We start from the raw sequence: 15,389 nt of genomic DNA, 5'->3' as shown, positions 1-15,389 counted from the left end.
ATCACGGGGGGAGCATGGCTGCTGGTCCTCTGGGGACCTCACAGGGCAAGGAGGGGGCAAAGAGGAAAATATTTACTCTGTAAATAATTTCTCCATGTCACAGAGGAACAAAAGATGGATATCCACTGAAATCATTCAGCCCAAGGAGAAACATGCTCAGCGAATCAAGCAGCAGCAGCAAGCGGACTTTACACGTCTCCTCAGGAGCTGACAGTCTGCCGGTATTATTCTGCTAAGCCACCGTGCCTGCCCTAAGCAACAACACTTGCTCTGAAAAAGTCTAATTTGTAAGAGAGAGATTGGCCTCTTAGAGCACAAGGCCAAGAGGATTTGCTGCATTTAGAAAGCAGATATATTCTTATTTGGAGGAGCATGTATTCTGCTAGACAGGCCTGTTTTGTGGCGGTAGAAGAGTGAGCTGGCTGGAATAAAAAATGCAAATAGATCTGCATCCTTGCTCAAATCTCAGTCTTGACTATAACTGTTCCCCCATCTGAATAATAATAATAATAATAATAATAATAAAATGGGTAGATAGATAACTTGTCCTCTGATTCCTTTCCCTTTTTGTGCATTTGCAAGACTAGAGTGAACAGAGCTGGCCACGTTCAAATAAAATTCGATATGCCCCCTTTTCCATCTGCCATTCATCCATCATCAGTCCTCTCTTGAATGCAAACCCCCTGTAATGCCACAGCACCTGGGAGCCCGAGTCACGGGTGGTGGGGTTTTTAGCTGCATTTTAGCAGCTCATTGCCTTCACTCCCTTAAAACATTTGGCTTCAAGCGTGTCCTCAGATTCTGCTAAGCATCCGAAACATCTTAAAACGAGGATCCTTTTCCCTGTGCCAGGCTAGGCACCCCGAAGAGTGCCAGATGCATACAGCTGTTTTGGGCTGGGGAGATGATCAGCAGTGCAATGCTCCTGATATTTTTTCAAGAGGCTTGAAAGCACAGCAACAGGGGGACGGCCTAGCTCCTGTTTAATTCCTGCAGGGCTAGCCAGACGGCAGTTTTATTGGGCACGCTCTCTCTTATTTTGTCACTAGGCATCTGTGCTATTTTAGGTTCTCAGTTTGTGCCTCCTGGAGCCTCGCTGTCAAATCCATGCAAGTCAACCCTTTGCATTCCCTTTATCTGACAGTTAATGCAGGATGACGGCACTTTCTAGGCATGGGCAGCCCGCGTGCGGCTTGGCTTTGCTGTATCATTAAGCTAACTCTCTGCAGTTTAGCTCAGTGCCTGGGAGATTATCTCTGATTGATTGATGCAACGGTGCTTTCTTTGTGAGGCTGGGTCTGGTTACTGAAGGTGTCTGGTCTTCTCTCGGAGGACGGATATTGTTAACTGCACTGGCTTACTCGCCTCCAAAAGTTATTAAATCAAAAGGCCTCTAATGAGATGAGAATTTAAAGGGTAACCAACCCAAATCAACATGCGAGCAGGGACACGTTAAACGACAGATATCCTCAACAGCATGATAAGACTGGACGCAACAAGGGGGCAAAATATCCAGTTAAGGGAATTTCAGTTGGTCTGATAAAAGACGTCAGGTTCACCCAAACAGACCCTCTTGCCAGGACTCTCCATTGTTAAGACCCAGGTTTGACTGCAACCAAAATCCAGCGGCTCTGAGCAAGGCTTAAAAAACTCATCTGAAATACAGACGCGCGTGGAAATCTTCGGAAGGATGCAGAGATTGTTAAAATATGATAAATATTGAGCAATTTGCACCCCGATCTCTGGTAGGAAGTCTCAATCACTTCCACGGGTCAGAAACAACAGGCATAAGGCAGTTTTCCCATAAACTTTCCACAAATGACGGGCGTAACATCAGTTTTCCCGTAAACTTCCCATGCAGAAGAGAATGTGCTAAGAAATGAGTCTGCCTAAGCAAGAGGCAGTGCGAACGACTCGCCATCTGCCCTCTGAGTTTCCCTTCTTCCTGGGAGAAAATAGCTCACGCCCGACATGGTATACGTCCCCCGGCATGCTGGCACAACAGCAGTACCCGGCATATTAAAAGTCAAACACCCACTGGAGCCTAGTGGGTCAATCCACAATGGTTTTTAGAGCCCCTGGCACCCAAGAGAGATGTGGCCGGCATCCCCGGAGTGGCCTGTTCTCAGCCGGTTGACTGACCCTAGCACGAGTGTCAAAATCGTGCCTCTGGAGTTGCAGCAAGATGCCAGAACTCGGTCCTCGCACTCAAACCAGGCAACAAGCTAGGACTGCCCCCATGCCCGATTCATCCCGCTCGGCTGCCCCGCGGGAACGTCCTCCTCATGCTCTAGAGCAACTGCACTGGGTTAAACTCTCACCCTGTGGGTTTTCATCATTGGGTGTTTGTGCCCGAACGCTTGCAAAGAACAATTTTTCCAACTATTTGGTTGGTCTAATAAAAGATATCCCATTTACCCAAAGAGCCTTGTCTGCCCGTGTCCTGAGACCAGCATGGCTACAACCTACACCCCCATCAGCGGGAAGGGAACTTGGCCCATCCACCCCCTTTGCTCTTTTGCTCTTTACTGTATTTTCCCTTCCCTTGTCATAGTGGGCTATTTCTAAATTTCGGTTGCCTCCCCTCCTTTTTTTCTGCAGCCCTTGAAAGTGTCACTTCTGCTTACGGTGGCCTCTCCAGAGATGGCCAAAGATCCTGTCCGTGACTTATCCCTTCTCACCTTTGTTGTAGAGAGATCCATCAAAGTAATAGCTCCCAGTGTAGAAGCCGGTCGCCAGCTCGATGAGGTGGCGTGCCCAAGTATTGCCTGCTCCAGGGAAGCTTGCCAAGGCTATGAATTGTTTGGATCGAGTGGGTAAAAACCTTCTATCCATACAGCGGTTGTCTGAAAAAGGTTAAAAATAGAAGATGCATCAGGGGGCCGTGCATAAGATCTCTAGGTTGAGAAGAGGTAACAGGGCTTTCCGAGCCTGACATGGTGCAGAAAGAGATATTAAAACATGCTCATTCAGTGCATTTGATCCACAACATCCACCGTGGGGTCTGAGAGCAATGGAGTCCTTCAACCCCTTTCATGGCAGGATTTGCAAACCCAGTAGCTCTAGGAGGGAGCGGGGCTGGGTATCTTGTTCCTTATGAATGGGGCAGGATGACATGGTTGCCTATGACAGCAGGGGTCTAGGCATGATGGCCTTGTCTCTTCCTCCTGTCCTGTTCCCTATGTCTCTGCTCCTAAACCCTGCTGGGACTGCAGAACTACCCTCTGGCTGCTTCGGATTGGTTTCACTGTACAAATATAAAAGGAAACGATGGTTTCCCGGAGGATCTCGCATGCAGACTTCAAAGCCCTGCTACAAACATCAGCCGGCATCAAGACACGCGGACTCCAGCCCGCTCCCTAGCAGCGCTCAGTCGGGACTCGTCCTTGGCACAGAAATCTCTGCACCGAAGCCAGACACATGCCTTGTCCCTGCTGGGTGCCCGGCACTGCGCGACCTTACAGTGAAGGGGATCTGCGCGGATACGTGACAGTCCAAGAGAAACAGGGGCCGTATACCTAATCCGAGTGTACTCTTCCTATGTGTGTGTTCATCTGCCTGGGCACATGCAGTTTGCACGTGCATTTGCACAGCAGCATCTGACAACAACCGTGTTCATGCTGACTCTGGCGATCTGGCCCTTTTCCTTGGTTGTTCTCTTGGGGGATTTCGTTTTGCAGCCTTGAAGACAGGCTGGCTGAGCTAAAGCAGCACAGTTGGCAGAAACAATAGATTCCCACCCTGTATCATCCTTCAGCGATGAAAGGCACCCGCTTCTCATTCCCACACTGCAACAGGGAGTCCACGGGGCTGCTTGCCTGGCAGAGCCACCTGAATTGAGCATGCAGGTCCAGTTTGGCTGTCCACAAAGAAGGAGGTGGATGCCATATTCCAACAGACAGGGAGCAACCCAGGAGATTATATCACCGTCTACCATGGCGCGGTAGACGGCCTCTTATTCTCCTTCTATCTTCATTTTTCCTCGATGATAAAGAGGCAAGCCAAGGGATGGTTAGGTTTACTAGAAAGAAACCGGGTCAGTTCCTCGAGGTTTCGTGCCGTCTCCTGGGGAAGATGCTGCGGCAATGGAGAATGAGATGGCTGTAGTATGGAAAAGTCTTGTTCCAAACCCTGTTTCAAGACTGGAGAAAGACTGAAATATGCTGGCAAAGCGGGGAAAAGAGCTGCATGTGTCCTCTTACCACGATGCTCTAACTGGATACGGCTGCACCGGTTCAGTTCAGGCTTTCTAGGAGCAGAAGAAAAATGAAGGTCGGCTCAGACTGGTGAAAGGATTGCAGCACGCTCAGGAAATGAATGCAGCAGTAGGTTTGTGTGTGTGGCTTTCCATCTGGCCAGATCCAGCTGCGCTTAGCTGTGAGTTCACAGCACAAGGCGGCATGGCTAGATATCAGATGCTTAGTGCTGTTGGATTAGACATGGATTACAGATTTTGCACTGATTCGTCATTACACCCTGTGGCCGAATCTCTCTGAATCGACTTTAAATCTTTTCCGAATCGATTCGGAAAAGCAATTCAAATCTCCGAATCAAATCGGCCGAATCTGAATCGAATAGTTGCCTATTCATGCAGGCCTACCGCTTGGGTGTTCCCAGACTATCCATGGCTACTCCAATAACCAAATGAACACTTCTTCCAATAAGTAGATTGCAAAAGGCAGCATTGATGAGCTGCAAGAATCGTCTCCAGGGTGCCGCTGCTTCATTCAGGCGGACAATGGAGTAGACTTTGAAGTGATGGCTGTGATGAGATTCTGTCTTCCCACCTGTTGGGCTTTCAGTCGCTGAAGTGGGTGATTCCCACTTCCCAGCTTGTGCCGAATGCAAAGCTCTAATTGACTTGTCATTTTCCAGCCTCAGAAAACGCGGCATTTGTATTATTGCAGAATCGCACTTATACGGTTCCTAGGTAGGGTGGGTACCTACACTTACTCTTCTCTCCTGTCCTAAGTATTGCAATAATAAAAAAAAAATGCATGTTTAGCACAGCCTCAGAGAAGAGCAGAACAGAATATCTTAAAATAAAATACTATGAAATGACACAGTTTGAATGCTGAAGCCAATTAATGTGGGCTGTCTGGCCCTCTCTCCCGCCAATATCCAAATGCGCTTCCTTGCAAGACTGTTAATGCCAGCGCTATGAGAGTTTTGCAGATTAGTGGACAATAGGATGAGGAGCGTATGATGTATCCACCGCGGTGCAAACTGCGAAGTGTAGTAAACAATTCATGCTGGCAAAGTACATTGAGCTGCTTGGATAGAGACGTGCAAAAGGTTAACGCAGGCATCTTCACTCTATTTTGTTTTCTAGCATCATTTAAACCTGCTTGAGATCTCCCTCTAGGAGCTTTTGTTGAAGACAGTGGGGCTGGGGGCAAAAAGTAACCATGTTACTGCAAAGAGACAGCAGGTAGTAATGCCCTGGAAATTCAGACTTTCCTTTGGGCCGTCATGAGAGCGATAAAAAGGCAGGGCTTTGAAGTGGCATTTGAGACTTCCTTTCGGCTTACTCAGCTCGTTCTTGGAACAATCCTGACTGGGCTCGTCTACACGTTCATTAATGCACCTTAGATACCGTGCATTTAGTTTAGTGCTTGCTTAATAAAGTACTAACTAAATACACAGCAGCTAGAGTTACTGCACAGTAGCACCGGCACATGCTTACTTGTGCATTAGCCTAATAACACTACGCAGTAGGTTATTAGCACAGTTTTTAACTGCTGCGCAGTGTGATTAAGCTAACGCACAGTGTAGATGTGCCCACGGAGGTGGTTGGAAAGGAGGTCAGGATGAGAGTCACCTTGGAGAATGAGTCTGGGAGTTTCACATTTCCTTTTAACTTCCTGTCCTGGCCTTTTCCTTTCTTACCCTTTGACCACAGTCTTCCAGTCCCAGGTAATGACCGTAGGCATCTCCTTTCAGCTGTGCTGCTGTCCCTGAGTTTGCAAGAACCCCCTGTCTGGACATATTGCCACCCCCTTGCCGGAAGAGCGCTGCATTCTTGCTGTTTTCCAGCAAACAACTTCATGCCTGTATCCACCATCGGGATAGGATCACCCAGCAGAGATATGTAGGTAGCCTGAAGTGACCTCTTTCTATGATGGTTTCAATCCTACCTCCTCTTTGAAACCGATTCTCAAGCGTCGATGTGTTCAAGCATGCCGTTGGGAGGCCTTACACTTCCTAGCTCAGACTGCTTTTGGAGAGGGTACCAACGTTTCGCCCTTTTCCAGTGATTTCACCACCCTGTATTGGTTACTGCCCCCTGACAACACCCGGTGAGGCCAAGGGGCACGAAGCATTTGGGTGGCTTGTACAGCGAGCCAGCAGCTGCACTTAGGTGGGAGCTAACTGCCGGTCTCCAGCTTTTCTTACTAGCTATGCACCTCCCAAGAGGAGAAAAATACAGTTACCCCGAGCTGGAAGAAGCAGAACTTTATAGCTTTCCATGGTGTTTTGCCAGTGACAAATGAAAAGCATGGTCACAGGCCAAAGCTATAGGCGCTCCAAAGGGGTGGGTAGGACGTAAAGGGACGGGGATCCAAAGCAAGGGCAGGGGGTGAGGAGTGCTACATAGGAAGGGAGTGAGGAGCCTAATGTTTTGGGACACAGCATGCTCCTGCAGAGAGATGGGCTTGGTTATATCCTTGCTTTCACGCGTCTGAGTACACCTTGACAGACGGCGGTGCCCTTCCGACAGGCCAGCGGGGAAGAGCGGGTGAAAAAGCCCTGTGAAGGCAGACCAGGGACACCGCTTTCCCTCCACGAGCAGTGGCTCTGGCCTGCAACTTGATGGTGACAAAAAAGAAGAAGAAGGAAGAAAGAGAGAAAGAAAGAAAGAAAGAAATCTGCTGAAGGCAGATGGCAAACTGTTATTTCCTGTGCCTGATTTAAGCAGTAATTACAGCTGTTTGTTCAGAGGAGGATTTATTTCCTGGGAAATTAAAATAAATGGTAATTTTTAATGAAAGCTGAATGGATGGTTGGAAACTGATGTTATTTTATCCGGGACAAACTGAGGTTCGGGTCGTCATGCGTGCCGGGGTGAATTTAAACAACGGCAGCAAAGCTGAACGTGCACCCAGGGGTATGAGGTGCGTCTCCTTCCCCGCCGACAGCTGGCCCGGAGGGCAGGTCTGCGCAGAAAGTGCACCGGGGAAGAGGAACGAGGTCGCGCCGTGCTGCTCAGCAAAGACCCCAGAGCACTTGCAATGGAGCTGGGATCACAACTCAAGATTTCATCAAGGGAAAGATTTCCCGGCGGAGGTGCTGGGGGGGAACGGCCCCCCCGACGGGCGTGCAGCAAGCAGGCTGGGTAGCTCACAAGAGGTAAGACATAACCTTACAGGACGATTTGCCGCGTGACAGGTCTAGTTGAGCGGGCTCGTGCCCACCCCACGCAGGTGCGAGGTTGCACCAGGCATTGCTCCTTCTGCAGGAGGAGGGCCGCGGCCGGCGCGTCCTGGGAACCTCCCAGAGCAAACCAGCCCCGCGAGCGGGACGCCGGGTACCTTGCACTTGTGTCTGGTAGACGATGAAGTACTCGGCCGTCCCGCAGCTCTCAAAATCCTCGCCGGTGCATTTCTGGGCGCACAGCTGCTCGTCCTCACGCTCGTGCAGGGTGAAGAGCGTGGTGGGGAAGCCGCAGTGGCAGGAGGTCCCCGCGAGGGCCGACAGCGGGTATTCCTGCGGGGAGCAAGAGATGGAGCATTTGAGCCCGAGTGAGATGTGCACCCCTGCAACCTGGGCCCGCGGCCCCAAGCTATGAGGCAAGGCCCAATCTCGCTAGCCCTTCCCACTTAACCCTAGGGTGACAGCTGCCCCTAGGGGTCTAGTTCCCTTTAATTCTCCTGCCTCTAATGGTTCCCAAAGGAGCCGCTGTGGCGGCTCGAGCCCTTTGGGGGACTTTGACCTGGGTTTCTCAGCTCAGCTGCAAGTGGCTCTTCCAACCCTACCGCCCAAGGCACGCAGCAGGCATCTCTGGGCACCCAACAGCTGCAGCACGTGAACGTGGAGCTGGGCTGATCTCAGTGGGGGCAGACGACAGGACAAGGAGCAATGGGCTCAAGTTGCAGCCAGGGAGGTTGAGGTTGGATATTAGGAAAAAGTTTCTCACGAGGAGGGTGGTGAAGCACTGGGATAAGCTACCCAGAGGGGCTGTGGAGTCTCCATCCTTGGAGGTTTTTAAGCCGTGGCTAAACAAAGCTTTGTCTGGGATGACGTAGTTAGGGATGGTCCTGCTTGGAGCATGTAGTTAGATGGGACCTCCTGAAGGCCCTCCCAAAACTCACTTTCTATGACTCTTTGAGCCATGGGAGCAGCCTGGCTGGTGCACAGACAGGGCGGCTGTCCCTTCCCTCTCCACCCTGGCTGTGTTGTGTCCCCAGTCCTGTGTGTGGGTGGGAAATCTCTGGCCCTCATCACTGTACGGTCCAGGCACGTCCCCGTCTGATCTGCACGTCTCCTCCCGCGGCTCCCTGAGCTGTGCGTCCCCGCTCACGGGCCGGTACCACGGAGAGGACGCTTGCTACCGAGAGCAGCAAAAGCAGGATGTCCTGCCTCTGTTCCCTACCCCTTGCAAGTCGGTCCTCCCCGCCTGTCCCAGCCGGACCCCCCCGGCTGCCTGCCAGGGCCATGCTTTGAAGAGCCCCCTTTTTTCCTTCTAACTGCGGGGAGGGAAGGCGAGTACCCATCCGCTGCTTCTTTGCATTAAAAAGACACAAAATCTCCCCCCGTAAGCTACTCCCGCACCTCTTCTTTGGCTCCGTGCAAGCTAAGGAAGGTGTGCGGCGCTCCGTCCACACGGCCCATCCCGCGGGCAGAGTCGCGTCGCCGTCACCACCCCGGACCGAGCCCAGCCGCGAGGCTCTGCGCCGCCTCGCTGGCCAGCAGGAAGGGAAAAAAGAAAAAGAAACCTCCCAGATTTCTATCATTTCCCGCATCTCCTCGCTCAGCCGTGGTCCTGCATTGCAAAAACGCCGGCGTGGAAATTGCTGAGCCATTTGCTAGCGCGGGGTGTAATATATCTGGAGCTATGATGCTCCTCTTAAAATCATGGCCTGCTACAGCTCTGGTAATTTGTGAGTTTGTCACCCGGAGTAAGGTTACTAAAAGCCCATAGACTGCATCTTCGGTGACCTCATTTGGATTTTAAAGTACAGAGTTATGAGGGAACATTCAGGGAGTGACAGGCAATTTAACAGCCGGGGCTGCGGCAACGCTGGGTTAATCAAGGGGCTCCACACACAGGCTTTTATTTACATCTCCCCGAGCCCAGCTCTCCAGGGAGCGGCGAGGAAGCAGGGCCGAGGCGCGGCGCTGCGGCTCGCATTTAACCGATGTGACAGAGAGCAGGGAACCTAATGGCTTTCGGCGGGGCTGTCGAGGGAGCCCGCAGCGCCGTACAGCCGGGGAAAGCACCCCTGTTTCTGATGTGTGGTTTCCAGTGCATTTGAGCTGCCGGACGCAGGAAGCCCAAGCAGGCTCCAAATCCCTTCCCTTCCTTTCTGCCGGCATCTGTTCGAGCGGCCTGCAACACGGGGCGGACGTCGTGCAGCACCGGAGCCGTGCCGGCACCCGGGCATAGCGCTGTGCCTGCCGGGGTATAGCTCGGGGGAAGTCTCCCGGTGCGGGTGCACGGTGCCGTCTGGCCTGCTCTGCAGGGGCTCTCGTGTTTGCACGTCTCGCCTGGGGGATCTCTGGACGCGCTCTGTGACCTTACAGCAGGGAGGCCTCCAGGGTCACTGGATGCAGGGCCGCAGGCTGTGGCTGCGATTTACGCCTGAGCTTCCTGAAACGGGCCTCTCCAAGACTAGGGGGTTTCCTGGGTGTGAAGCAACCCGGTAAAACGCCAGCGCCTCATTTCAAATTCCCCCAGAGGCAGCTGCTCCTCTGGAGCTCCTTGTCTGAGAGCACCCTACTCTTTCGGGTCGCGCCCAAAGCTCTCTGCGTCCCTGCTAATTGCAGACCTGGACGCTGTTTGCAAGATCACTACTGTAGGGGCACCTGAATTAGTTTCCAAAATGGCCTTTGACTTTTCTGTGATTCATATCTGCAGCCGTCCGCGCCATCGCAGAAATGAGCCATCGTCGTGCTCCAGGGCGTGAGCTGCCAGTGCAGCTGCGGTGAAGAAGGAATCTGCCCTTCCCCTTCCCGCCATCGCACAATTTACAGCTCCCTCCCATGCATTTCGCATCACATTGCATCAAACACAGGCAAAACCCGGCTAGGGCTCTCAGGTCACAAGTTGAGGGAAGTTACTACAGCATCATGAAAGTCCGGGGCCGGTGGCAGATCTTGCCGCTAGCGGGCCCAAAGGTCCTGCTCTGCCACTGCTCAACAAGACCCTTGGCGAGTGTGCAGTCTGGGCCGGAGAGATGCCCTCCCCACCCTTGCCCAAAAGCCAAATCCTTAGCTGGGGCCACGGGGTGTAGACCCATCTAGCTTCAGTGTTACCCCACGGGAAGCGGAAGGTGGAAGAGAAGGTGTAACCCATGCATGCTCCACCAAGTCATGAAGGTAGGACCTCAGAAACCTGATGGAAAGGGACTCTAAGAAGCTGATGGTGTTGAAGCAGCCGGCCAAGTGGGGCAATGCCTTGTCAGCTCAGCGGGGACCCGTCTTCGCCGGGGCAGGAGCTGCTCACAGTGTGTTTTCAAGATGCTGGGCAACAGAAAACATGAGCTTTCCTTCAGCCTCACTCCTGTGTTGGGACATGACCAAATCTTCCTCGAGGATGAGCTGATAACTTAAATCCTTCTCCCCACCTTCCTGTCTCTGGGTCTTGCATATGAAGTAGAAAAGAGACCCAGTCTTTCCTTTCTTCTAGGGCCCCTCTGGCTCTTACCCTTCATGGGACTCTGTAGGGACACTCTCCTCCTTATTTCTCCGACCCCACTTTTTCCACCATCTCAGTCCCCCTCCCACGCCTACCACGGCCTCTCCACCGAGACCTTTTTCTTTGATCCTTCCATTCGGACGCACCGGCAAGGGAGGTGGCAGGGAGCACCTACTCCTACACCCTGTTGAGTCTTAGGAGCACAGGATGGAGCTGACACCGCCCCAGATGCTCAGCTAACGTCCACCAGCATCACTCCATCGGCTTGAATGAACTGGTGATCGTTTGTACCAGCTGAGACCTTGACCGCCTCGTTTTCACGTGGGAAGCAATCGCTGTTGTTTCATAGAGTTCACAGACATTAGGGCTGGAAGGGACCTCACAAGATCATCGGGTCCAGCCTCCGCCCAGGGGACAGGCAGTCAACTGGAGTTAGATGAGCATCCAGGCATTTCTTGAACATATCCAGAGCAGGTACTTGCAGCGGTGCAGTCAAAGCTGGCCACCACCGGTGCAGAATTACAAAAACCTTCCTCTGAATCTGTGAAAGGCTTGTCAGGCTGCTCCAGGTAAAGCTTCGGTCAGGGGATAACACCCAGGCAGCTCATAGAGGAAGTGAAAGGGGAGAAGTTGTAGCATTGCTACCTTACTGATGGGTAAGCGTTCTTTTTTATGGTGCAAAGGTAGGCTGTGAATGGTGCTGGTTGTAGTTCGGCTACATGTTGTTATAGGTAACCGGATTAAAATCAATCTGCTGTGATTTCTATTATTATTATTAATATTATTAATATTATTATTATAATTATTATATTATTATTATTATTCAGAGGCCAAGGCTGAGCCATGGGAAGACCCTAAATCAGGTCCTCTCTGGTTCACCCCAGTTGTGACTGGGCTCTAAGGGGTTACCCCTGCTAGCTGGGGGTCGTGTGTCAGCTCAGAGGCCCGTCCATGTCAGGGGATACCCGGGTGGGCTTTACACTCACCTTTCCAGTGCAGAAGTCCACGCACTTGTCGACCGACATGTTGAGCATCACCTGGCTCACAGGCAAAGCTATGGAGGTGTTGTCCGGCCTGCGGAAGCATCCGCGGAAGATCGCACTGCCGTCTGGAACGGAAAGGGCGTCACTGAGCAGAGGCGAGGCGAGGCGAGGCGAGGCGAGGCTGCAGCTCGCGGGGGACCGTGGCGCGGCGCTAGCGCTATGCGGATGGATGAGAGGGGTCTCTGTCACCCCCCCAACCTGCTTGCCACCCTTCTGGCTTTGCAGCTTCAAAGTGCCCCGTCTTCCCCCCGCAGCCCGCCGGAGGGTGGCAGACAGCTGTCATTCACTCCAAGCCCACGCATGCCCCAGCACCTAGTTTTAGGGCCGCTGGTCAGCTATGACGGAGCACAAAGCCACCTCGGGTGGAACTGATGCCTAGGGGACTCTCCATCACTGGCGGTGGCCGGGAAGGGCTGGACCGCCACCGGCCAGGGATGATGTAGGCACAGCTGTGCCTATGTCCTGCTACAGGGGTTTCCCGGGCTTCTGGGCCGTGCTGGCTGTCCCCTCCCCTGCTTTCTGCTACACGTGCCAGGGGGGCTGCACCTTCCTCAAAGGCACTGGGAGTTGGCTGCGGCAATTTTGACTGCCAGTGCTCCTGCTGGGAGTAAAACCAGGAGGGTCCTGGCTAGAGGGTCTCGCCCCTCCATTCAGGGTCAGACCTGTGCCATATTTAGGGTCAGGGAGGAATTTTACCCCATGGTCAGATTGGTATAAACCGGGGGGGGGTTGCCTTACTCCCTAGTGCGGGGCACGGACCTCTTCCTGGGGTCTCCCGAGGGTACACCGGCAACCTTTTACAGAAGCAGGACGTGGCCGCTGCGGTTCCCCTGCTCCATCTGTGGCAGGGTCGGGTGTGCGTCAGGGTTGCTCGCGGGATTACGGTGAGGTTAGAGCATGGGTTTGCACAGGATGGTTTGGGCAGGGCTGATCCTGCCTCAGAACGAGACGCCACCTCTGCAGCCAGCCCCACTTCTCCATGACGCGCGGCTCTGAGCGACGGAGGGACCGGCACCGACTGCACGACCTCGGCCCACAGCACCAAGCCACGCGCTACGTGGTCTCGCCGCTGCAGGGATTAAAAAAGCGCCCTTCCCTAGTTTTCAGACAACGATCCTTCTTTCCAGACAACTCTAACTTAAAAAAGCCTCTGGCCAAGCCAGGGATCCAATCTGAACCAGAGGCAATTAATTTTACTCTGAGAAAGGACCTGGAAACAGTCTTTGCTGACTTGAGCAAAAAACCCCCCAGCGGAAGCACAGCAGCCACACGTCGGCCCTGACAGGTTATCCGGCAACGGCACAGCGACGCGCGCTCGCGCCGACAGCCTCCCCGAAGAGCCCGATCGCTGACGAATGCCTCATCCTCGCTCCTTCCAGGCACGCATTTCTTCTTCTCTCGTTCGACGGGGGAGCAAGGAGCCTCCTGATTATGTCCTGGCGTTTCCAGATGTTGGTTCCCTCCACTCGGTCGTGCTCCTGGCTGGTTTTTTCCTCCCCTTCGTCCTAGTTCAAACATTGCAAAAGCCGTTCTGGAGGAGGAAGGTGCAATTCCCCGGGCACCAAGCTGGTCCACGCTTTGGCCGTGTCTATAGCACACTCGGCTCACAACTGATCCCTATCCCTTGCCCGGGGCGGGTGAAGATCCATGCCTTTTTATTTTTAAGTCCTTCACAGCCCCTTCATCAGGTTGATTTTCTCCCCTCTTCTCTCTCTGAGCAGTGTTTGTACTCCCCAGCATTCGCTGCGCCTGCTTTTAACCCTCTGCTGCTTATTCCTTTAAAATGTTTGTGGTTTTCTATCGGCACAATGATGCCAGTGGCTTGCTGGGGCTTTTCAACACTGTTTCCTGCAAGCATAGGTGAATTTTGCCAGCTCTGAAAAGAGGCGAATCCACCCTTAGCCCTGGAAATCGGTTTCCAAGTGATGAGGAATTAGAAAAGCACAGGGCTGCCTGGCAGCAGGAATGTCTGTGCTGTTTTGTGTGCGCTGAAATATGCTTTTAAAAACACTCTGGAACGGGGCCGCGGTCTCACAACTGGATTAGCAATTGAAGCGGCGATCTTCACCTGGGAAAATGCACATTAGGCCGCGGACGGTGTACCTTGGCCCTCTCACTTCTCACTGTTTCCTGTCTGGTTTGAATGCCAGCATTATGCCACTCTAATCCAATCAGCGAATCCATTTGTTCTGACCTTTGGAGAGAATAGCGGGGCCTTTTAACTGAAGTTTGAGCAGCAGCTCCTGGAAAAGTGAATTTCACAGTGCCCTGCGTTAAATGTCAGGATTGTGGCGGCGAGAGACGTACCATCTGTTTGAGCAGGCTTGGTTCAGAGAAGAGCAAACTTCAGCAGAGGTCAGCAGCGAGGGAGCCGGCACAGACCGAGGGGCGGATCGCGGGAGAGCGTCTTGCGTTCGGGAGAAGGCCCCATCGTAGCGTCTCGGGTAACGCGGGTTACGGACGTCCGCACGCCTGCAGGGCAGCTGCCTGGCTTCAGACCGATGGGACTTCGGGTTGAGATGAAGACAAAGCAAAGGGAACGAACGCAAGTAAGTCAGACTAAAAAGGTGTCCCTGAAACAGGTGACGACGGGTCCGGAAACAAACTGGCTGCTGGTTTAGAGGTGTAACCGTGCAGGACCCGGGTGGGCAAGCAGCCGAGACACCCTGCAGCATAAGGCAGCGTTACAGCGGTAACTGCCCGTGCCCGCACTCCCGCCGCGCGGCGGGCAGAAGTTGATGGCAACCCGCTGCAGGACCGTACCTGCCGCCGAGCCCGCTAGTGTCCCAGCGCGTGCCGGCAGCACGCTCTGGGAGCTCTCCGTTTTCCCCGTCCTTCTCCCAGAGCAGTTTTGGGGAGGCATTTGCATTTTTCTAATGCGATTTCTTGCACGCTCTCCCATGGGACAGGCTGGCGACCGGGAAAAAAACCGAATACCCAGCCAGGTATCTTAGCGACATCCAAGGATCACTGTAAATGTTCCTCCGCCTGACTGCAGAGCTTCGCTCTCCCTTTGACATTTAAGTACCTGCTAATGAGCCCCACCAGTCTTTGGGTTTGAAAGATGAGGGAAGGCGGAATCCAATGAATACAGAATTACAGGCGAGATTCACAAAAGCCTTTGCAAAGCCAGGAGAAGATCAAAACCCTATTTCTGACTCATTAGAGAGGGACTCGGCATTCACGGATGCCTCTTCCTTTCTCCCTGGCTCTTTTTTCCCCTTTGTCGGGGTGTGCTACACTTAATCCAACTGTCCAAAGCACTTAATAAGGAGACACCTCCTCCATTCACAGTGTAGGCTCCACCTGCCAAGTGGGTGACTGTTCCCGTGAAGGGGCTTTCCAGCCACCGAAGGGACCCACCAACGTCACCTCGCCATAGGGACGGGGGAACAAGCTAGTTCCCGGGACACCGGCTGAAGGCACAAGCAGGTTTCTGGGCAAGGCCTGGTAGTTACATAGACATCAGGGCTGGAAGGGACCTCGGG

At 53.1% G+C, this 15,389-nt stretch overlaps 1 protein-coding gene across 1 annotated transcript in view; it reads right to left on the bottom strand.

The window, feature by feature from the left end:
* The window catches only part of WSCD2 (WSC domain containing 2), a 63,604-nt gene that overhangs the window by 15,928 nt on the left and 32,287 nt on the right, over positions 1-15,389 (bottom strand). The window contains exons 4-6 of the mRNA XM_019538818.1: positions 11,845-11,966; positions 7,533-7,707; positions 2,682-2,846 (exon numbers count right to left, since the gene is read on the bottom strand). Coding sequence (XP_019394363.1) covers positions 2,682-2,846; positions 7,533-7,707; positions 11,845-11,966 — 462 coding nt within the window. The remainder of the gene's footprint in view (positions 1-2,681; positions 2,847-7,532; positions 7,708-11,844; positions 11,967-15,389) is intronic.

Source organism: Crocodylus porosus, unplaced genomic scaffold (assembly GCF_001723895.1).
Source record: "Crocodylus porosus isolate Cpor-Errol unplaced genomic scaffold, CroPor_comp1, whole genome shotgun sequence".
NCBI classification, from domain to species: Eukaryota; Metazoa; Chordata; order Crocodylia; family Crocodylidae; genus Crocodylus; species Crocodylus porosus.
Note: the sequence above shows the minus strand (reverse complement) of the source record. Positions and strands in the feature narration are given on the sequence as shown.